The following is a 22,734-nucleotide window of genomic DNA, read 5'->3' on the forward strand; positions in this document are numbered from 1 at the left end:
ACAACCCCACCTGGTGGAGAGTCCAGTTTGTGCTGTGAGGACCGGTTCAGAAGGCAGGTGACGTGAACCTGTGAAAGCTTTCTGCCGGAAACCAGTTTTCTTCGACATGAACTATACTCCCTCTTTTCCCTTTGTAGAGGAGACGGACTCGCCACTATCCCGAGACTGGCGGCCAGGGAGTCCCGGAACCTGTCTGGAGACCTCATGGGAAGAACAGCTGTTGGAACAACAAGAACATTTAGAAAAAGAAATGGAGGAAGCAAAGAAAATGATATCAGGACTACAGGTAGCTCTTGCCCTTGTGGTTTTTCCTTGGTGTACCATTATCTTTAAGTCACTAGTATCGACGGAAAATAAACTGATTTTAGATTTGTATGAGGTCAGAGTTGAATGGGGAGTTTAGATAGAAGGAGTAGTACACAAAGAGCAGAAAATTCTTTATATGTGAGTACTTTAAATGGACTGTATGGACTATTGTTTATAGCACAGCTGTTAGGATTTCCACAAGCCAAGGAGCGGTTACCAATCCCTCTCAAGCCCTTATTCTGAGTCTGCTTCACAGGTGGGCGTCTGCCCTTTGCACGGCTACAGACCTGCAACTGCAGCTTTCACCAGGAATGGCACTGTGAATTAGTCAGGGATTTTCTCCTAGGAATTCTCCAGCAGGAAGGGTGTAAGAGCCAATAATGCTGCAAAGTTTCCATTTGAGTCTAGCTAAGAGATGTAGCTCACTTCTAATGCATTTGCAGTGGATGCTAAAACATAATGATCAGGTAGAATAGGTTTTCCTTCAGCAACAAAGACCTTCGGTTTTTACTATACCTGCAGCGGCAGCTCGGCAAATTCTCCCAGAGACTGACTGACCCACTTGACATAGTTCCCACCAAAATGACCCCCTCAATCCTCTGTCTTTGTGCATCTGTCTCTGTTTGGGGGAGGCCTTGTAGTGTGCTGATGACCCTGAAATTGCCTAGGAATATTTCTTTCTGTTTGTGCTGGGAACTGCACTGCTTCTGAATTGTCAAATATTTATGGACACATAAACAAAGCCCATATTATGTGTGTGGCTGTGGCAGCCGGCAGGCAGTGGAGGGTGTGCTCCTAACCAGCCATCACCAGGGTGGGGACACAAAGGTTCCTAAAGAAAAAAAGGAGATTGGTGTTGATAAAACAATTTGCATAATATATGCCCCAGGAACTGAGAAGGGTTGGAGGAATGTTTCCTGCCTAAACATTCCTAAAGAAAGTTGTTGGTTTTCTTTTTTGCCACTCCATTAAAGAATACCTTAATGGAATTTTTTTTTTATGCTATGCTGTAATAGGAAGTATTCCATGGAGAACTTTGGGATTATACCCAACCAGGTTTTTCTCAGTATAATTTGCATTATATGAACATAGATATTCATCCATTTGGCTCTCAGTTTGGTTTGCATTTCTTAGTCTGGGAGAAATGCGATGGTAGAATAGACAGAAAAAAAGAGAATTGACTGGCAGAAAGTCAGCATCTTAATATTCTCTGCAAACAGAGGAGTTTTAATTCACAGCCACATGATCACAATGAAAATTCAGTTCCATTGTGGAATACAAAAGAGCTCACAGCATCCACTGAGCTTCTTAACTCTTTCAGTGATGAACAAGTTGCATGCTAAGCCACATCCAGGATTTCTGACTTATTAACATGCCTTAGTTAGAGGCATAACATGAACAATTTGATATTTCTGTAATGTTCTCCTTTGGCTCCCTGCAGCCCTAAGGCTTCTTACACATGTTTATACCTCTCACCATGACTCCATGGGATAAATAAATTCATTTGATTTACTAAATTTTTATAATTAGTGTTTGGTATATCAACCATTGGCTGAATTTTAAAATGTTCTTTACCAATATTTGTGATGAATTTGTGTTATGTTTATTGAAGCAGGATTTAACTTCTGTAACTCTTTTGAATTGAATTGAAACAGAATTGCGATATAAAATAGGGACACATTGTTCAACCTTTCATTGATCTAATAGGTGTCATAATACCTACCTGCAGCGTAGGGGTGGATCCAAGTTTCGGTAGTCCTAAAGTATACAATTTGGGGAGGCTTTCTTTAAGATTACAAAATTATGAATATTAGATATTACAGGCAGTGCATGCAGAGGGCTGGAACTTTCTTAGCTTCAGGGTAAATCTGCCTCCCCACTTAACCCACTAATATTGTAATGAAAACGGAGCCTGGTGTGGGGAGTTGAAATGAATGAAGACGCCTCTTCTTCAAATGTGTCTTCCTTCTTGTTTTATATAGGTTGCCTTAAAGGAGTAAAAAATGCAGAATTATTAATTAGCTCAGTTGGTTAGAGTGCAGCCTTATAACCAAGTTCAAGGGTTCAGATCCCTGTACCGGTCAGCTGCCAAAAACAAAACAAAAAACCCCAAAAGAAACAAACGAACAAAAACGAAACAGACCCAAGTCAGTGCTCTAAATGTATTCCAGGGCCGGCCCGTGGCTCACTCGGGAGAGTGCGGTGCTGATAACACCAAGGCCCTGGGTTCAGATCCCATATAGGGATGGCCGGTTAGCTCACTAGCTGAGCATGGTGCTGACAACACCAAGTCAAGGGTTAAGATCCCCTTACCGGTCATCTTTTTAAAAAAATAAATAAAATAAATAAATAAATAAATAAATAAATGTATTCCAAAGAATTAATTATAATAAACTTTTCTAAGCCAAGATAATTCTACAGTGCTTTTAGATCACTTTCCAGCTGGTAAAATTCAGTTTGAGCAGCTCTTTTGAAATGTCTTCTGTCACTTCTGAAAGGATGGTTTGTTCTTAGATTTTTCTTCTGGTGCCAAGAGGCCTTGAAGCAGAGGATTCAGGTGTCCAGGGAAATGAAGGAGGCCTAGAGCATGAGCCTGACCAATGGAACTAGTTCCAAGAGGAGCAACTAGAAGTCTCTAGGGAATAAAAATTACTAAGGAGATTTCTAGAGGAAGCTGGGTTGTGATTTCAATTTGGGTTGAGTTTACCAAACCCAACTCTAAACTAAGTCATCTTATGGGGAGTTAAGTTTCTTTCTGCGTTTGTGGTCATTCAGGCCTTACTGCTCAATGGATCCTTACCTGAAGATGAACAGGAAAGGCCCTTGGCCCTCTGTGAACCAGGAGTCAATCCCGAGGAACAACTGGTGAGCTCCATCTTTTGTGACTAGACCCTAAATCTGGTTTATGTATTTGATTTGTTTTTAGCATTTGACACTGCTGACCACAACCTTCTTGAATTGCTTACTTCCTTGGTTCCAACTCACCTGGTTTTCCTCCTACATTTTTGACTACTCTTCCTTTTTTCTTTCATTCAACCAACAATATTTACTGAGTGCCAACTGTGTGCCAGGCACTGTTTCAAAGGTGCTGGGGATATGGTAGTGACAAAACAGGCCTATGATCCTACCCTCATGCAATTTATATTCAGGTCCCCTTTGAAGCTTCTCTTTTTCTGCTTATGCTTTAAATGTTGGTGCTCCTCAGCATTCCACTCTTGGCCTTCATCTGTCTTATATATTCACCTGGGCAATATATTCATCTTATATATTATCTGCCTCCATGTCTTCACTCAGTTCCCACCTGCTTCTCATTTCTTTCCAGCTCAGCTCTCTGTATGGCGTTCTGGATCTGTATATGCAACATGCACCAGCCTGCTGATTATCTCTACTTTTATTTCCCATAAGCATCTCAATTTCAGTGAGTCCTAAATTAAACAGTTTTTCTGTCCCCTGCCCAACCAAAACTACTTGTCCTTCCGGATGTTTCCTATTTATCTACCCAAATAGAAACCTGGATATCATCCTTGAATCCTGTCTGACCCTTCCCTCTATGTCCAATCAGTCACCAAGTTTTATCAGTTTACATTTTTAGTATCTTCATCCAGTTTTCTCCATTCTCATAGCCATTACCTTAATTCAGGCCTTCATCTGGTATTCTAGTGGCCTTTTAACTGGTTTTCCTGATTCCTCTCCTGTCCTGCTCTATTTTCTGTAAAACAGCAAGTATAATTTACCTTAAAGGCAGACTTCATTTTCTCATTCCTTTACATAAAACTTTTCATAAATTCCCTGTTGCTCTCACTGGCCCTTCATAATCTGGCCCGTTTTCCTCCAACTTCATCTCTTGCCATTTCTCCTTCCCCTTACCACAACCCCCGTACCCAACACACACACATAGTGATTCTAAACTTTGTCTGTATTGATCTACTTGCTGCACCCTGGTCATATGCTTCCAACAGACAGCAGGAACTGTTTCCCGTTCTTTGTATCCATGGTACAGAGTTGGAATCTAGTAGGTGCTCAGTAAATATTTGTTGACTGAATGGCCTCTGAACTTCACAACATAGGTGTGAAGTTCATAAACATCTCTTTTTGTCTTATATTCAGATTATAATTCGAAGTCGTCTGGATCAGAGTATGGAGGAGAATAAGGACCTAAAGGTATGTCAGGACATGTACATTTTACTCTTTGAAAAAAAATTATAAGAATGTTACATACCAGCTTCAGGACAGTAATATGGGGAGGGAAAGGGATGCAGAATTGAGACGTTAGCTGTATCTGTATGTATGTTATATTTTTAATTGAAAGAGATACATCCCAAATATGTAAAAAAGATAGCACCTTTTTAATCTTGGTGGTGAGTAATAGTTATCTATGTTATAATTGGTTGTATCTTTCCATATATTTGAAATATTTCATAGTTTTTCTTTTTCAATTAAAAGAAAAAATGGATTTAATATCAGTGTGGTCTTTTTTTATGAATACTTCCCAGAATTCTTTTAGGTCAGTGGTTCTTGGCTTTTTTAAAATCATAGGTATACGACTAAAGCTATTAACCCTTTCCCCAGAAATGTATGTGTGCATGCACACATACTCTCAGACCTCAATTTTTAATAGAGTAACTTTTGAGTATATCTGTGGAGTCCAGATTAAGAATTCCCATTTTAATAAAAAGTATGTGATGTAATAGAAAAAGAAGAGAGTGGAGTCTGAGTTATGGGTGTGTTCCCCTTCTAAAATCTCTTTCGCAGTGACAATCATATACGTATATATAACTTATTGCAAGAGATGATTAGTTACTTAGTATTTTATGATTAGACAAAATGTGTTTTTGTTTGGACCACAAAAAACAATACCTCTTAGAGAATCAGAAGTACCCTCTGTTGAACGTTAAGAACTGAGATAATTAATGACATGGTGGGTAGGCATATTTAGATATGCTCATACATTTCAGTCAAAGGGATTAAGATGATTATGATTAGGTGTTCTCATTGATGCAGATTGCTAAATATAGATATGAGAGCCTATGGGAATATACAGGGTATCTTCTTTCTTGTCAAGACTCTTCTCTACCTGGGCAGTTGGGCCTGGGTGCCACAGAGAAGGATGGAATGGGTCCTGTTCTTGCTTCTGTGGGTCAGCCTTTACTGCTTACTGGACCACACCTGCTTTCTGCCTGAGTAGAAGGTTCATTTTTTGTGGAATGGTAAACTAGGTTTTGTCTTCTTGCTGACAGAATGAGGTAATGCTTCTGAAGCAACCCAGATGCCACCATCTGATCTAACTATATTTGGTTTGCAGAAGGAGCTGCTGAAATGTAAACAAGAAGCCAGAAACTTACAAGGGATAAAGGTAAAAAGGAAGATATCTAATGCTTTAAATAAAATCTCTACTAGATAAAGTAGTCTATTGGTGAGTGGTGAGAGTTGGGTACTAAGGACAGTTGGGATTTGCTGGGGGCCTTTAACAGACTTGTGCTAGTGGTAAAGAAAGGGCTTTGGTAAAGAAGGGGAAGTGAGACATGTTGAGGAATATACCTTTGTTTTGCTGAAGCTTATTTCTTGTAGTTATGACTCATGGTGCTGCAACTTATCTCTCTGCCACCTTGATTGTCTCTATGTATAAAATACTCCTCTTCAATTTGAAAGAATATCCTTTTTTAGAAAATTGTAATTTACTTAGTTTTTGAGTAGTTACTAACATTCATATGGTTAAAAGGTATGAAAGGATAAACTGTGGAAAGTCTGCCTACTAGCCCTGCCCCTCCACTCACCTAGTTCTCTCTCCTAGAGAAAACTTATCAGTTAACAGTAAATAATATATATATATTATCCCCCCCCACATTTACCCAAATAGTAGTATATTGCAAATACAACCTGACATCTTGCTTTTTTCATTTAGCAATATATCTTGGAGATCATTCTATTTCAATACATAAAGATGTTCCTAGGTCTTTTTTTTTTTGTGGCTGGCCAGTACGGTGATCTGAATCCTTGACCTTGGTGTTATAACACCATGCTCTAACCAACTGAGGTAACTGGCCAGTCAGTCTAGGTCTTTTTTTTTTTTTTTTTTTTTAATGACTGCATAGTGTTTCAGTATATGTATGTATGATAATTTATTTAATCAGTCTCCTGTTGATGGGAGTTTAGATTATTTCCAATTTTTTGCCAATACAAACAGTGATCTAGCTAATAACCTTGAATATATGTTATTTCACCCAAGTGGGAGTATATCTGCTGAATAAATACCTAGAAGTGAAAAGGATGTTTTTAAGCTGCTGCTTTTCCTCTCTTTCCTGCACACACACTTATAAGCTAGACTAGAATGTAACTCAGCGGCACTTTTTAAAGTATATTCTGTGGCCTTAGTGCTTTGAAATATTTCAAAAAACAAACATGTTACATAGCCAAATCTGTTTGAGAAATGCTCTACAGGCTTGAAGATTCACAGTGAAGAATAGCATATTAAAGGATCTGAGAAGGTATGTCATAAAGAGGTTGGCTTAAAAAAAGTTTAGAATTATTAACCACAGAAGAGCCTTTTGCCCACAACTCATTCACATCCCATGTAGCACACTTTGGGAAATGTTCCTCTAACCGACTAATGCCAGGAACATTTTAGACTACCTTTGCCATGTACTGTCATGGCTGGGAACATTATTAAAAATGGGCTCCCACATTCTCCAGAGCGTTCACCATTTCTTTGCAGTCTGTAAAGAGAGAAAAGTCAGGACAAGTATACTGGAATGCAGCCCCAGTTCATTAGTTCCATTTGAAGACACCATGGTTGGAGGAATGTGTGATAGCTGACTCTTATAAGTAAGTGTATCCAGCCCACCTTTTCTTAGGCACGGTAGGGACCAAGAGGGTCTTAGCTGAGGGAAAAATAGCCTAAAGCTGGTGAGATCCTAGCACATTGGGAAGAGGAATCATCAGTTCTAAGCAGTGGAAATGTAATCCCAATCTGATCCAGACTAGGCATTGGAAGTCAGTGGAAGCAGGAAAGCAGTAAGGCTCCAGAAGCCAGAGTGGAGTGATTCTAGGGATCCTGTATGAACAGAGTGGTGGGCAGGGATAGGATCCATCCCTATAGGAAATGAGGTCTGGGCAGAGAAGTAGAAGGAAAAAGACCTCATCTAGATTGAGTATTTATATGCCCAAGATATAGATGAGAAAGCTATATATTTTTTTTTTCAATATTAGGCCACATGATTTATTCAGTACTTTTTATGTTCCCAAATTACAACTTATGTCTATTTGTAAGACTACAAAAGTTACCATTAAAATTGTCTGTGCTTATAAAATACCAACTTTTAAAAAACTGTTATATATACTCAACACCAGTCTGCGACGAGTTACATAGAATCATAGGCACTTCAAAGGCTTAAAAAGACATTTACAACTTAAATGCATTTTTAAGAACAAAAAGTGATTTTTCTTTAAACCCCTACTCATACCTTCAAATTGCAAGAAATTAACAAATACAGTGGCCAAAGGAATTTGCAGCATTGGAGAGTGTATCATCCAAGGTCAGTGTCACAGAAGTAGTAAATGGTAGACTTGTAATTTGAATCTAGGTCTATCTGATCCCCAAAGCCACTCGTTCTCTCTGTAGGACAGCATGTTGTCAGGAATGAAATACAGGGTAGGAGTGAGTAGGAGGAAGAAAAATCAGGTTTCAGCCAGCTTGATAGGACAGTGGATAGGATTTTTCTTTAGATCCTGAAAGCGGTCAAAATACCTCTGCTTAGCCCCATGTGGCAAGACTGTTATGTCTCTCAGTTTGGCAGAACCAATACTGGATACATAGTAAAGGGGTTAGTAACTTTTAGTAATAACTGGCTGATCGAACAATTGATACCACAATAATTAGTATGATTTTTTCCCCAGGATGCCTTGCAGCAGAGATTGACTCAGCAGGATGCATCTGTTCTTCAGCTCAAGCAAGAACTACTGAGGGCAAATATGGACAAAGATGAGCTGCACAACCAGAACGTGAGTTAAATGAATGAACCTCACTGAGCCTCACTAGCAGAATAGGATAGTGCATGAAGTGCTGTTACATCTCCCATTCTAATCTCTCTTGGCTTGCTTTTGGGATGCCTAGCCTCAGAGTCTGCAGTTATTTTTATTCCCTATCAGACTCATCTCTGTTCCTAGGTGAAAACCCACACCACACTGGGCAGGAAGGTCCTCGAGACCTTCTACAAGATTGAGGACACTGAGATGTTCAGGCTAAATTATGGTTCTACAGTCTGATTATCTCACTAAAGACATGGAGAGAAGCTGTGGGTATTTACGATAACCATGCCCTCTCTTTGCTGCAAACTGTAATTGCCAACATTAACTCTGGTTACTAAGTAACCAGTTTCTTTGAGGATTGGAAGACAATACCCCCTTTCCAGTGAATTATTTCTTATTCTTGCAGGTGGATCTGCAGAGGAAGCTAGATGAAAGGAACCGGCTCTTGGGAGAATATAAAGTAAGAATGAATATTGATTTGGGGGCTGACCAGTTAGTTCAGTTGGTTAAGGTGTGGTGCTGATAACATCAAGGTCCAGGGTTCGATCCCTATACCAGCGAGCTGCCAAAAAAACAAACAACAACAACAACAACAAAAAACCCAAAGAATGAACATTGGTTTGTAAATAACTTGCATCTGACCTTTTATGAACAGCTCATTGTTGCTGTTGCTTATCCTTGCTTTCTGGAAGGAAATCTTTTCCTATGTCCTTTGATTCACTGGCCCTGAAGAACAAATAGCACCAATCGGAGAAGGAGCACAGAACTAAGAGTCTGGAAACTTCAGTTCTAGTCTTACCTTTATCTCTAACTAGCATGAATGGCATATAGTTGTCCCCCTACAAATGGTAGTTCCCTTCCTCTTTACTCTTCCAAGAATCCTTTGCAATGTGTATTAGTCCGTTTTTGTTGCTTATAACAAAGTACACTGAACTGGGTGATTTATAAAGAAAATGACATTTATTTGCTTACAGTTTCTGAGGCTGGAAAGTCCAAAGTCCACCTGGTGGTAGCAACAGTGACCCAGTGGTCTCACTGTGGAAGCAGAGAGAAAGAGACACACACTCTCCTCTCTCTTCTTTTAAAGCCCTCAGAACCAGGCCCCGACTGCCATTTTTAATCCATTCATTACTGCACAATCCCACAATCCAATCGCCTCTTCAAGGTTCCACCTTTCAATTACCATAACAGGATTTCCCACCCTCTTAACAGTCATAGTGGGGGCTAAGTTTCTAATACATCAAACGTGAGGGATACAATTCAAGCTTCAATGAGTTTTGAGGGGACATAATTCAATCCACTACATTCCAACCCTGGCCCCCCAAAACTCTTGTCCTTTTCATATACAAATACATTCATTTTATCCCCAAAATCTTAACCTGTTTCAACTCAAAAGTCCAAAAGTTCAAAGTCCCATCTGTGAAATCTATACAAGTTATCTACTTTCAATATACAATGGTGGAACAAACCTAGGGTACATACTCCCATTCCAAAAGGGAGAAATAGGCCAAAAGAAAGGTGTACCAGGTCCCAAACAAGTCCAAAACCCAGCAGGGCAGGCATTAAATCTCAAGATTGGTCAATCAGGTACCTTCACTCCATGTTCTATGTCCTCTGCATGCTGGTGTGGGGGTTGGGTCCCCAAGTCCTTCGGCAGCTCCACTCCTATAGCTTTCCTGGTCTCTGGCCACACTTCAGCTCTCCCAGGCCGGAGTTCCACAACTCCGGGGTCTCCATGGCAGTCCTGCTCTCATGGCTCCACTAGGCATGGCATTAATGGGGTTTTCTCTGCTGCAACTCTAACCCTGTGCTTCCACTCAGTATTGCTCTAGTAAAGGCTCTATGTAGTGACTCCGCCCCTGCAACAGATCTCTTCCTGGGCCCCCAGACTTTTCCATACATCCTCTGAAATCAGAGTGGAGGCTCCCAAGCCTTCACAGCTCTAGCATTCTGCAAGTCTGCAGACCTAACACCACGTGGATGCCACCAAGGCTTCTGGCTTGTATTTTCCAAAGCTGTGGGTCCAGCCACACCTGGGGCCAATATAGCCATGGCTGGAGCAGTCAGAGCAGCTGGGGTGCTGGTGCTGGAAGCCGTTTCCCAACGTGGTCCTGGGCATCGAGCCTGTGGAGGGTGACTCAGGCCTGTTTCCCAAAACCATTTTTTCTCCCTAGGCCTCTGGGCCTGAAATGGAAGGGTTGGCACCAGAGGCTTCTGCAATGCCTTCAGGGCCTTTTTCTCCTTCTCTTGATAATCCCTTTCCTTTGCACTAATATTCTTAGCTAAGGGTTGCTGGGCCGCACCATTGCATGCTCTGTGCTTCTCTACCACATGGCCAGGCTACAAATTTTCCAGATCTTTACACTCTGCTTCCCTTTTAAATTCTGGCTTTACATCATGCCTTTGCTGCCATAACTCAGTGTAGGCTATTGCAAGTAGCCATGCGGCTTCCTTAATGCTTTGCTGCTTAGAAACTTCTTCTGCCAAGTACTCTGGTTCACAACTCCTAAGTTCCAACTTCTACAAAGTCCTAGGGTGTGGACACAATGGAGCCAGGTTCCTTGCCAGTTCACAGCAAGGGTGATCTTTGCTGCAGTTTCCAGTAAGCTCCTTACTTCTATCTGAGACCTCCTTAGAATGGTCTTTACAGTCCATATTTCTATCAGCATTCTGCTTGCCACCACGTAACCAGTCTCTAAGACATTCCAAACTTTCCCTTGTCTCTTTGTCTTCTTCTGAGTCCTCCAAACTCCTCCAACCTTTGCCTAACACCCAGTTCCAGAGCCACTTCCACATTTCCAAGTATTTCTATAGCAACACCCCACTCCTGTTACCAATTTTCTGTATTAGTCTGTTTTTGTTGCTTATAACAAAGTTCACTGAACTTTGATGGATAGACTCTCCTCTCTCTTCTTTTAAAGCACTCAGAACCACGCCCTAACCACAATTTTTAATCCATTCACTGTATGTTCGAACAATGCAATCAACTCTTCAAGGCTCCACCTTTCAATTACCATAATATGATTTCCCACCCTCTTAACAGTCCCAGTTGGGGCTAAGTTTCTATACATAAAATGTGGAGGATACAGTTCAAGCTTCAGTGAGTTTTGGGGGGACATAATTCAATCCACTATACACTGTGTAAGACCATTATAGTGTGTAAAGTCTTCCTAGTATAGCCTGAGGAAGGGACTGTTCCCCTGAGGTTCTACTTTACTCGGGTGGAAACTGCATAGGAGAGAGTGAACTTTCCAATGTCCTTGGTTTTGTCATACATCTGAAAGCTGTCTCTGCTGCAGAAGGAGCTTGGGCAGAAGGATCGCCTCCTTCAGCAGCACCAGGCCAGGTTGGAAGAGGCACTTCGGAAACTCTCTGATGCCAGTTACCAGCAGGTCAGAACATATTTAGCCACTGAATTCCCTGCCCCTTTGGCCTGAAGAAATCCTTTTCTGATTTAGTCTCTTTTTTGCAGGTGGATGTGGAATGGGAGCTAGAACACAAAGATGTCCTTTTGGCTCACTGTATGAACAGAGAGGCAGATGAGGTAACCTAGAACTCGGGTTCTCCCTCCCACATTTGTGAGGCAAAGAGAAAGATTCTGTTTTTGACCCAGAACTGAACCAGTATCACAGGCTGCTTTGTTAGGAGACTGTATGGTGAGGGGGTTAAGAGTACAGGTTCTAGGATAAGAAAATATGGTTTCAGATTCCAGCTTTACTGCTTTTACACTTTGTGACCTTAAAGAAAATATGGTTTCAGATTCCAGCTTTACTGCTTTTACACTTTGTGACCTTAAGTAGCTTAGTTTCTGAGCTTTAGAAATAAGCCTCATCTGGAAAATGGAAATAATAGTGGCCTTTGTTGTCATTATGAAGAATACATAAATCACATTAATAACTAAATACAGTCCAGTTACATCCACCTGGCACAGTCAGGCTCAAAAATTATTAGTTGCTCTTTTTTTTATTATGGAAACAAAGTTCATTCTACATTCAGCAATGCCTATTAAGTATCAAGTGCTAGGGATACAGCAGTGGACAAAAGGGAAAAAATAAACACTTATAAAGCTTACATTTTAATAGAGAGAGCCATTAAATAATTATATACTATGACATATACTATGACAGGAAGTGATAAATGTAAAGAAGAAAAGACGGGACATCTTGGTTTAGATTTCTCCCTTTAACAAGCATCTTTTCTTCCTGCTATAGGTGACCAATTACAACAGTCACAACTCTCAAAGCAATGGTTTTCTCCTTCCAACGGCAGGAAAAGGAGCTTCTTCAATCACCCACAGAGGGGTAGGTTCCTAGGATTTGAATATAGCCCTGACACTTCTAGCTGAAATCAGAAGAGTGGCTCAGCCATTGCCAGTGGACTAGGCCTTTTATATTCTAAGTCCCTAATTTTTGCATCTGTTGGGTGTGTAAAGATGTGAAGCACTTGCTATCAAAAATTAAGAACGAGTGGGCATACAGTAGCCCTGCTTCTGCGGAGGAGAATTTCCTACAGTTCACAGCTCCACAAAAATGAAAGATCTATTCTGGAATCCTCTCTCCTTTATCTTCTCAAGGTCAGCAGCTGGGACATGGTTAATAATATGGCACTGCACCATGCCAACAGCACCTTGTTTTTACCCACAGACTAGTGACCTGCAGCTTGTTCGAGATGCTCTCCGCAGCCTGCGCAACAGCTTCAGTGGCCATGATCCTCAGCACCACACCATTGACAGCCTGGAGCAGGGCATCTCTAGCCTCATGGAGCGCCTGCATGTCCTGGAAGCACAGAAGAAACAAGAAAGAAAGGTAAACTCTTGTTACGGTGTGTCTCTTAGGCAGGCTCCTGAGGAAGCTTGGTTTTTTTGGATTTTAATTTAGATGAAAACCCTGCTGAAGGTTATAATTGCTTTTCTCTTCAGTTTTCCTCTCAGTGGTTCTGCCTATTCATCATGGAAGACAGTCCAGGGAAGGAGTGCATAACTCTTGCTCCCAGCAAATGTGTAACTGTCTTAGGAATTGTAGTTCTTGATCCCATAGGGTCTCTACTGCTTATTCATCTCCCCATTTCCCCTGAATGAGCTAGGCATTAGATGAGAAAATATGTGAAAAATGCACTGGGAATTAAACTAAATTCTGACTTAGGGGAGAAAAAAAAAGAAAGAAAATGCATTGGAAACTAGAAAGCCTTTTATAAATGTACAATATTATTGTTAGGGTATGTATATTCAATTTTTGTACTGTGGAAGAAGAGGTGGTAGAAAAATATATATTTTAGGGTACACTTTTATGATTTAAATTTCTTGGTTAAGTTCTCCCATTGATCATAACTCTTGTGATTTTTGTGTGACTCCCCAGGTTCGGGGCAAGTCACCCAGAACTCAAGCAGGTAGTGAATACCGGGAGTCCTGGCCCTCTAATTCAAGTAAGTACTTGTTATTGCTCAGTAAGGACTCCTGGCATATTAGAACAGAAATTTAGCATTTTTTATGCTACCAACATTTTGGGGATAGAATTTCTCTTACAGCATTTCACGTTTATAATATTTTTTCTGTAGCAATACTAGAATTGAGTTAGTTCTAGAACCGTGAAGACACATACGATCACTGCTCCCCCCCAAGTGCCATTTAGCCACCCACGTGCAAGGTGCTGCTGACTCAGAATGGCTTAAAATATCTTTGGAAAATGTATAAGCACAAAACATTTATGCTGAACAAAGCAAAAACATAAAACAACACACACACACACACACACACACATCATCTCACAGTCCCAAATAGCACACACAAAAAATTCCATTTCTTCCTAGAGGCAAGAAATTTAATTTCTTTGAAGATTTTCCTTAAAACTTTGAGTGCTTAGGTCATCCAGTTTAAGTCCAGCAAAATATTTATGCCATCTAGTGTCCATGATTAGGAAGCATGTTTTAACTTGCTCATTACATTTTTTCCCCATTAGTTCCAACTTGTTGGAAATCTACACTGCCTGGTAATTTCTGTTTTAGTTAATAGCTTACCTTTTGGTTTAATAATGTTCACACTTTCTTATCTTTTACCCAGGCCTAATCTAAGTATCTAAACAATAATTTGTAAAAACCAGGGGAACACTCTGTTTTATAGAATGAGGTGTTGCCTGTAAAAACTAATAATAATAATTTATAAAAACCAAATAGTAACCCAATTTTGTATGTTACATGTATATTTTTTAAAACCACATTAATAAACAAAACCTAAAGTAAAACAAAATATTTGTGGAAATAATAAAATGTAAAAATTTTTTTTCTAGAGTAAATAAAATAGCATTCTCAAATATCTGATTCCAGATATCTTTTCTTCTTAGATGAGGCATCTATGCTGGCAATGAAACAGATTATTTTTCAAGATAATTGCACTACCAAAATAAGTTTGTTTCTTTTTTTAGCAATGCTTCAGAATAGTCATTTCTATTTTCTTGGGAGGATTTTTATTTTATTGTTATCCTCTTCTAGGTTAGTGTAAATTACCTGTGTAAATAGGTATAAATATTTGGAAACTCTTTTTCAAAAGTCTAATAAATTCTTCCCTCCCTAGGAAAATTATCTCATGCATATATAGTATTTTTTCAAAATATTACAAATAAATTTACAGCTGCTTGTAAGCTAGGGTATTAATCAAATGCTTCCAGTGATATCTGTATTCACAAATAGACTGAAATGTCCCTCATCTAAAAATACAAAAATTTGAGTAATTCTACTAGTCCTCTAGCTACTGATTTATTTCTCTTATTCCCCTGCATCAAACTTCTTAAAAGAATAGTCTATACTTGCTCTCTTTTTCCTCACTTCCCATTCACAACTCAACCCAGTCTGACTTTTACTCATTACTCCACTTACTGTTCTTTCTGTTGGGTCACTGTTTACTTTCTTGTTGTCTAAACAAGTAGTTACTTTTTAAACCTTATCTTTCAATGTCCTTTCAGAAGCATTTACTATTCTTGAATAGTCTCCTGGAAGCATTCTTCTCCTTCAGCTTCAATGCCAACCAAATACCCACTCAACAGATATTTATTGAGCATTCATTATCACCGTCCATGTTAGACACTGGAGATACATGAACAAGATGGACTTGGTACTTGCCCTCATTGGACCTGCAATCAAGTGAACTGTATACTCCAGTTTTCCTTCTAGCTCTCTGACTACTAACTCTTTTTGAATCTCCTTTCTACTCCTTCTTTTTCTAACCCTTGAATGTTAATGTGCCCTGGGATTCCATTTGAGGCCTGGACTTAGGCCTTACCATATTTTTTAAGCGATGCTTCCTCAAGCATGGCTTCAACTACTCTGGTGTGCTGATTATTTCTGAACTTTTATTTCTAATCCCAGCTTTAGTCAGAGCTTCAGTGCTATAGTTTTGAATGCCAACTGGATATCTTTCTCTGTAGGTCCAAAACTGGACACAAAACAATAGAGTGGGAAAAATATAGAATCACACAGATCTGGGGTACAAGTTTGGCTCTTCCACTTAGCAGAGTATGTGACCATGGGCAAGAGTGTTAATTAATGTCACTGAATCTTAGTTTCCTTGTTTCCTTGTTTATCTCTGTTTATGGGACAGAGATAATCTTGAAGGATTTGAACACTAAGTGCAATATTATATGGAAATCATCTAGTATAGTGTGGGACATATGGGAGATGCAAAGCAAATGTTAGTAGTCTCAAAATACCTTCCTTTCATTTCCCTCTGGCTTTGCACTTTCTTTCTCCTTTTCATCATAATCAAATTTTCTGAAAGAGTAATCTACCCTCTGAACCCACTTTTCTCTTGCCATTTATTCTTAAGGGAAAACAGCAATGATTATTTCAGTCTTAAAATGTAATAAAGTAGATTAGTAGAATAGAATTGAGAGTTCAAATAAAAACCCATATACATACAGTCATTTGACCAGGGAACAGTCTCTTCAACGATGGTGCTAGGACAACAGGATATCCATGTGAAGTGGGACCTCTACCTCAAACCATATACAAAAATTAACTCAGAATGGATTGATGACCTAAATAGAAGAGCTGAGGGCTGGGCTGGTTAGCTCAGTTGGTTAGAGTGTGGTGTTATAACATGTAGTTCAAGGGTTCATATCCCCATACCAGCCAGCTGCCTAAATAAACAAACAAACAAACAAACAAATAAGAGCTTAAACTATAAAACTCTTAGAAGAAAACAGAGAGAGAAATATTTATGACTGTGTATTTGGCAATGGATTCCTTGATATGACATCAAAAACATGAGCAACAAAAGAAAGAGCAGAAAAATTGAACTTCATTAAGATTAAAAACTTTTGTGCATAAAAGGACACTATCAAGAAAGTAAAAAGACAACCCACAGGACAAAAATTTGCAAATCATTTATCTGAAAAGTGTTGAGGATCCAGAATATATAAAGAACTCTTAAAACTCAACAACAAAAAGACAAACAATTTAATAAAAAATGGGCAAAGGACTTGAATAAACATTTTTCCAAAGAAGATAAGCAAATGGCCAATAAACTCTTGAAAAGATGCTCAAAACCTTTAGTCATTAAGGAAATGCAAATCAAGACCACAGTGAGATACCACTTCACACCTACTGGATGGTTCCAAAAAAATGGGAAATAACAAATGTTGGTGAGGATGTGGAGAAAATAGAACCCTTATACATTGCTACAGGAATGTAAAATGGTACAGCTGCTGTGGAAAACAGTTTGGCAATTCCTCAAAAAGTTAGATATAGAATTACCATATGGCCCAGCAATTCCACTTCTTGGTATATACCCAAAATAATTGAAAATGTGTTTAAAAAAAAAAAAAACAACACTTCATACATATTCATAGCAGCAATATTCACAATAGCCAAAGGATAGAATTACTTAAATGTCCATCAACTGATGAATGGGTTAATAGATTCTGATATATGCATACAATGGAATATTATTCAGCTATAAAGAAGAATGAAGTACTGATACATGCTACAATGGGGATGAACCTTGAAAACATCATGCTAAGTGAAAGATGCAAGACATAAAAGAGCATATATTGTATGAGTTCATTTATATGAAATGTCCATTATAGGCAAATTGATAATGACAGAGTAGATTAAATAGATGCCAGGGTCAGGAGGGAGGGAGGAATGGGAAATGACTGCTTAATGGGTACAGGTTTCCCTTTGGGATGATGACAGTGTTCTAGAACTAATAGTGGTGATTGTTTGCACAACATTGTGAATGTTCTGAATTCCACTGAACTGTACATTTTAAAATGGTTAAAATGGCACATTTTAAGTTATATGAGTTTTACCTCAATTATTAAAAAAGTGAGCTAAAAAAAGTAATATAGTTCTGGCTTCTGCCTAGGATATTGAAAGCTGGAAAGAGCCTTGCTTCTACCCTAACAGCAAGAAAACGTTGGATAATCTAAAAAAATCATAACTTTCTTGAGCCCATCAGAGAGAAGAGATCATAGGGCAATCAACTAGTGAAATATAAAGAAGTGCCTTCAAGGAGAGAGAGGATGCAAACATTTGCCCACTTGTGTCAGAATGTGGAAGGAAGATGAGGCCATCATACAAATAGATAAGAAGAATTCAGCTTAGATTTTTAATGGATTGCTAAAGGCTGAGCACACACTCTACAGGAAGCCTGAAGACCATACACACAAGAGGAGATTGCATCCACTTGCAGATACTTTTCCACGGACCTCCAGTGTGTGCTCATGAAAAAAACTGGTTGTGGGGACATAGTGTAAAGAAAACCTCCCCCCACTGGTAAAGACTCAGAGAAGGAAAGCAGTTGCCACTGCAAGGAAAGCATCAAGCTCCATCTAGACCATTCTTTATGGAACAAAAGCCTTAAATCACTGGGGAAGGAGAGCAGATCTTCTTTCCCTCTCTCTTCCTACTCTGAGCAAAGGTGAAGACTCTAAATTACAGCTAGGAGGAAGGGAAAATAAAAAAGGAACTCTGAACCTTGACAGAGGTGTAGGAAACTATCTTGGGCTCAGATCATCAGAAATTTCCTACCACTGGGGGAAGAGCAGGATCACTGAGAAGACCCCACCTTCAAGAATGGGGCTGGATCAGGACAAGAAAGAAGTCCTCCTCATCCTCCACCACCAGGTGAGCAAGCACTGTGTAATAAGCAACAGCAGTCTGCTTCTGAGGGAAGGGTACAGGCGTAGAGAGACTGACTCTGAGGCACAGGCACACAAGGAAAGTCTGTACCTGAGGGTGAGGCAGGAACACTGAGGAAAAACCCTCCAGTAAACCAGCCATCCACCTAAGTATAACTCTAGAGGAATCTGAAAATGGTGGTACACTGAAGGAAACTTAACAAAAATCCCAATCCTAACTCATCTCCTAACTAGATTAACTCAACTATCTACACTAATGCCCTGGCAGAGGAAGCAGTGTGCCCATTTCCAGACAAATATTTTTCCTCAGTCTCTATTATCTTAACACGTGATGTCTGGCATTCAATAAAAAATTATAACAAGGTCAAGGATTCAGATCCCCATACTGGCCAGCCACCCGCCCTCCCTTCCTGCCCCCCATCCAAATTATAAGATACTTACAAAAGAAAGAAAAAAAAAAAAAAAATCCATAGTCAAGAGCCCAGGCAGTCAACAGGATCAAACTTAGATATGACAAGGATGTTGAAACCATCAGACAAGGAATTTAAAATAACTGATTAATATGTTAAAGGCTGTAGTGAAAATGTTGATACTACACATTATGTACAGCAAAGATGGTTATAAGGAAGAGTCAAATGGAAATGCTAGAAGTAAAAATACTGGCCACCCACCAAAAAATGAAAGGAAGAAGAAAGAAAGAAAATGGAAGGAAGGAAGGGAGGGAGGAAGGAAGGAGAAAGAGAAAGAGGAAGGAAGTGAGAGGAAGGAAGGAAAAGTTCTTTCAACAGGCTCTTCAGTAGACTCAATACAGCTGAGGAAGGAGTCAGCAAACATGAAGATAGGATAATAGAAATTACCCAAACTTCAACACAAAGAGGAAAAGAATAGGGAACAGGAAAAAGACTGACAAAACCAGGACATCAGTAGCTGTGGGAGACAATATCAAACAGACTAAAATATGTGCAATTGGAATCCCTGAAGGAAGAGTAAGAACAGGAGAGAAGAAATATTTAAAGAGACAATGGCCAAACATTTTCCAAAAATAGCAGACTACACATGCAAGAAGCTCAGAGAACCTCAAGAGAGGTGAATGACAATAGCAACCACAAAATATTCCAGTTTGAAAATCACAGGCAAAGAGAAAATCTTGAAGGCAACCAGAGGGAAAAAAAATGTTACCTACAGAGGAACAAGATAAGAATCACAGCAGAACTCTCATCAAAAACTATGGAAGCCATGAAACAGTGGGGGACATTTTTAAAGTACTGAAAGGAAAAAAGAAAAGCCCATAAACTTATAATTTTATAGCTAAGTCTTAGTCTGTTGTGTGTTGCTATAACAGAATACCTGAGACTGGGTGACTTGTAAAGAAAAAAGGTTTTATTTAGCTCATGATTCTGGTGACTGGAAAGTCCAAGATTGGATAGCTGCATTTGGTGAGGGCCTCAGGCTGCTTCCACTCATGTTGTAAAATGGAAGGGGAGTGGGTGTGTGCAAAGAGATCATATGGCAAGAGAGAGAAGCCAAGGAAGCCAGACTCTTTAACAACCTGCTCTCATAGGAAGTAATCCATTCCTGGGAGAGTGAAAATTTACTCACTCCTGCATTAATCTATTCATGAGGGATCTGCCCTGATAAGCCAAACACCTCCCACTAGGCCCCACCTCCCAACACTGCCACATTGGGAATCTAATTTCAACATGAGTTTTTGCAGAGACAAACCACATCTAAACCATAGCAAGAGCATATCTTTTTTCAGACAAAAACAGAGAATTTATTACAAGCAGACTTGTGCATGTAATGTTAAAAGAATTTTTTCAGGCAGAAGGAATATGATAAAGAAACTGGGATCTAACAGAAGGAAATGGTTAAAGTTAAGGTAAATATAAAATATTTCTTCTTATTTTTAATTGTCCAAAAGATAACAGACTGTTTAAAGCAAAAATAGTATTGATGTATTGTGGGTTTATGCCATATGTAAAAGCAAAATGTATGACAATAATAGTACAAAGATTGGGAGGGAGGAATTGGGACTATACTGTTGTTTCTTACACTACAGTTGAAGTGGTATATTATTATTTGAAAGTAGACCGTGACTAATTAAAGATGTATATTGTAAACGTAAGAATAATCACGAAAATAAAATTTTTTCAAATTAAGTAATAAGTCAATAATAGAGATAAAAAGGAATCAGGCTGGCTGGTTAGCTCACTTAGTTAGGGCATTGTGTTGGTAACACCAGTCAAGGGTTCAGATCCTTGTACTGGCCAGCCACCAAAAAAACAAAAAAAGAAAGAAAGAAAAAAAAACCATACTCAATCCAATACCAAAAATAAATAAATAAAAGAATGTAAAATATCTCATTGTTAAAAATATTGATTACATGTTGAAATAATGTGTCCACACTGAAAATCTAAAACACACTTCAAAGACAATACCAAAAAAAAAAAAAAGGGTAAAAAAGAATGTAAAATACTCAGTCCAAAGTTAAGGAAAAACAGACAATAAAAGAAAAAGGAACAAAAAACATATGGAACAAATAGAAAACAACTAAGAAAATGGTAGTTTTTTTTAACAATCAGTTTTTTATTTTATTATATAGCACTTTGATACTTATAAAATTATTTTCAGTATCATATTAACTAGGAGGCAGCCTAGTTTAATGGGAAAAACATAACTCTGGAATAAAACAGGTGTATTTTAACTCTGGTCCTGCCATTCAGGAACTCTGGGACCTCAAGAGTCAAACATTTTACCCCTCTTACCTCCATTCCTCATTGGTAAATGTGCATGATGATACCCAGCAAATAAGTTTGCTTTGAAGATTGAAAGAGATACTATATTCAAGTTTTTAGTAGAGTAGCCGATCTGAGGACCACAGTTTGAAAACCACTGACCCTAGAGACTATTATCATTGTATTTAGTGGAAGACAGTAGATTTTAATCCAAACATATAAGGATTACATTGAATTTGAATGTAATTTGAATAAATTTGAATGTAATAATTTAAAAGATTAGGAGTTGTCAAATTGGATAAAAAAACAAGACTCAACTATACGCTGTTTATGAAAAACCCACTTTAAATATAATGATATAAATAGGTTAAAAAGAAAAGGATGGAAAAAGATATACCGTGGTAACACCAATTAAAAGAAAACTGGTGTCATCATATTACCATCAGAGAAAAAATACTTCAGGACAAGGAATATTTCCAGATATAAAGAGATATTACATAATGATGAAGAGGTGAGTTCACCAGGAAGACATGGTAGTCCTAAATGTGTGTACCTAGTAACAGCTTCAAAATACATGTAAAGTAAAAACTGATAGAAAGGAGAAATAGGTAAATCCACAGTTACACTTGGAGACTTTAATTCTCCTTTTGCAGTAGTCAATAAACTAGTAGACAGAACATTAAAGGAATATAGAAAACCTGGACAACACTATCAACCAACACTTCCTGATTGACATTTACAGAACACTCCACCTAATGACAGAATACATATCCCTTTTGAGTGCATTTGGAACATTCACCAAGATAGTCTATATTTTGGCCATAAAATAAAACAAATTAGAAAGAATTGAAATCATACAGAGTGTGTTTTCTGACCATTATGTAATTAAACTAGAGATCAATAACAGAAAAATATCTTCAAAATCCCCAAATATTGGAAATTGAGCAACATATTTCTAAATATCCTACAGGTCAAAAAGGAGTTCATAAAGGTAATTGCAAATGATTTTGTATTGAATACAAAATGAAAACACATAATTTATAAAAGTTCATGGGATGCAGCAAAAGCAGGGCTTAGAAGGAAATTCATAGCATTACATACATATATGACAAAAGAGGAAAGATCTCCAATCAGTGATCTCATTATCTAAGTTTCCACCTTAAGAAGCATGAAAAAGAGGAGCAAACTAAATACAAAGCAAGCAAAAGGAAGGAATAAATATAAGAATGGAAATCAATGACATCGAAAACAGAAAATTGGGAAAAAATCAAACCAAAAATTGTTTCTTTGAAAAGTTTAATAAGATTGATAAACCTGTAGCCAGACTGACCAAGAAAAAAAGAGAACGCATAGGTTACCAATATTAAAAACAAAAGGGAGACATCACCGTATATTTTGAAGACATTAAGAGCATAACAAGGAACTGTTTGTTACAAACAACTTTATGCATGTAAATTTGACAACTTTGATGAAATGGACACATTCCTTGAAAGATACAAACTTTGAAAACTTACTCAAGAAGAAATAGATATGCTGAA

At 38.5% G+C, this 22,734-nt stretch overlaps 1 protein-coding gene across 5 annotated transcripts in view; it reads left to right on the forward strand.

Annotated features, from left to right (window-relative positions):
* Positions 1–22,734, forward strand: part of DIXDC1 (DIX domain containing 1) — a 67,313-nt gene that overhangs the window by 37,851 nt on the left and 6,728 nt on the right. For 3 of the 5 annotated variants that reach the window (XM_063095641.1, XM_063095639.1, XM_063095643.1), the window contains 11 exons: positions 138–286; positions 3,082–3,171; positions 4,414–4,467; positions 5,609–5,659; positions 8,200–8,304; positions 8,738–8,791; positions 11,631–11,723; positions 11,804–11,875; positions 12,543–12,632; positions 12,975–13,136; positions 13,686–13,752. In XM_063095641.1, the coding sequence (XP_062951711.1) occupies positions 138–286; positions 3,082–3,171; positions 4,414–4,467; positions 5,609–5,659; positions 8,200–8,304; positions 8,738–8,791; positions 11,631–11,723; positions 11,804–11,875; positions 12,543–12,632; positions 12,975–13,136; positions 13,686–13,752 (987 nt within the window). Of the gene's footprint in view, positions 1–137; positions 287–3,081; positions 3,172–4,413; positions 4,468–5,608; positions 5,660–8,199; positions 8,305–8,737; positions 8,792–11,630; positions 11,724–11,803; positions 11,876–12,542; positions 12,633–12,974; positions 13,137–13,685; positions 13,753–15,284; positions 15,370–22,734 lie in introns of those variants that run through there. The other 2 variants (XM_063095642.1, XM_063095640.1) reach the window with 2 other exon arrangements.

Source organism: Cynocephalus volans, chromosome 4 (genome assembly GCF_027409185.1).
Source record: "Cynocephalus volans isolate mCynVol1 chromosome 4, mCynVol1.pri, whole genome shotgun sequence".
Lineage (NCBI taxonomy): Eukaryota > Metazoa > Chordata > Mammalia > Dermoptera > Cynocephalidae > Cynocephalus > Cynocephalus volans.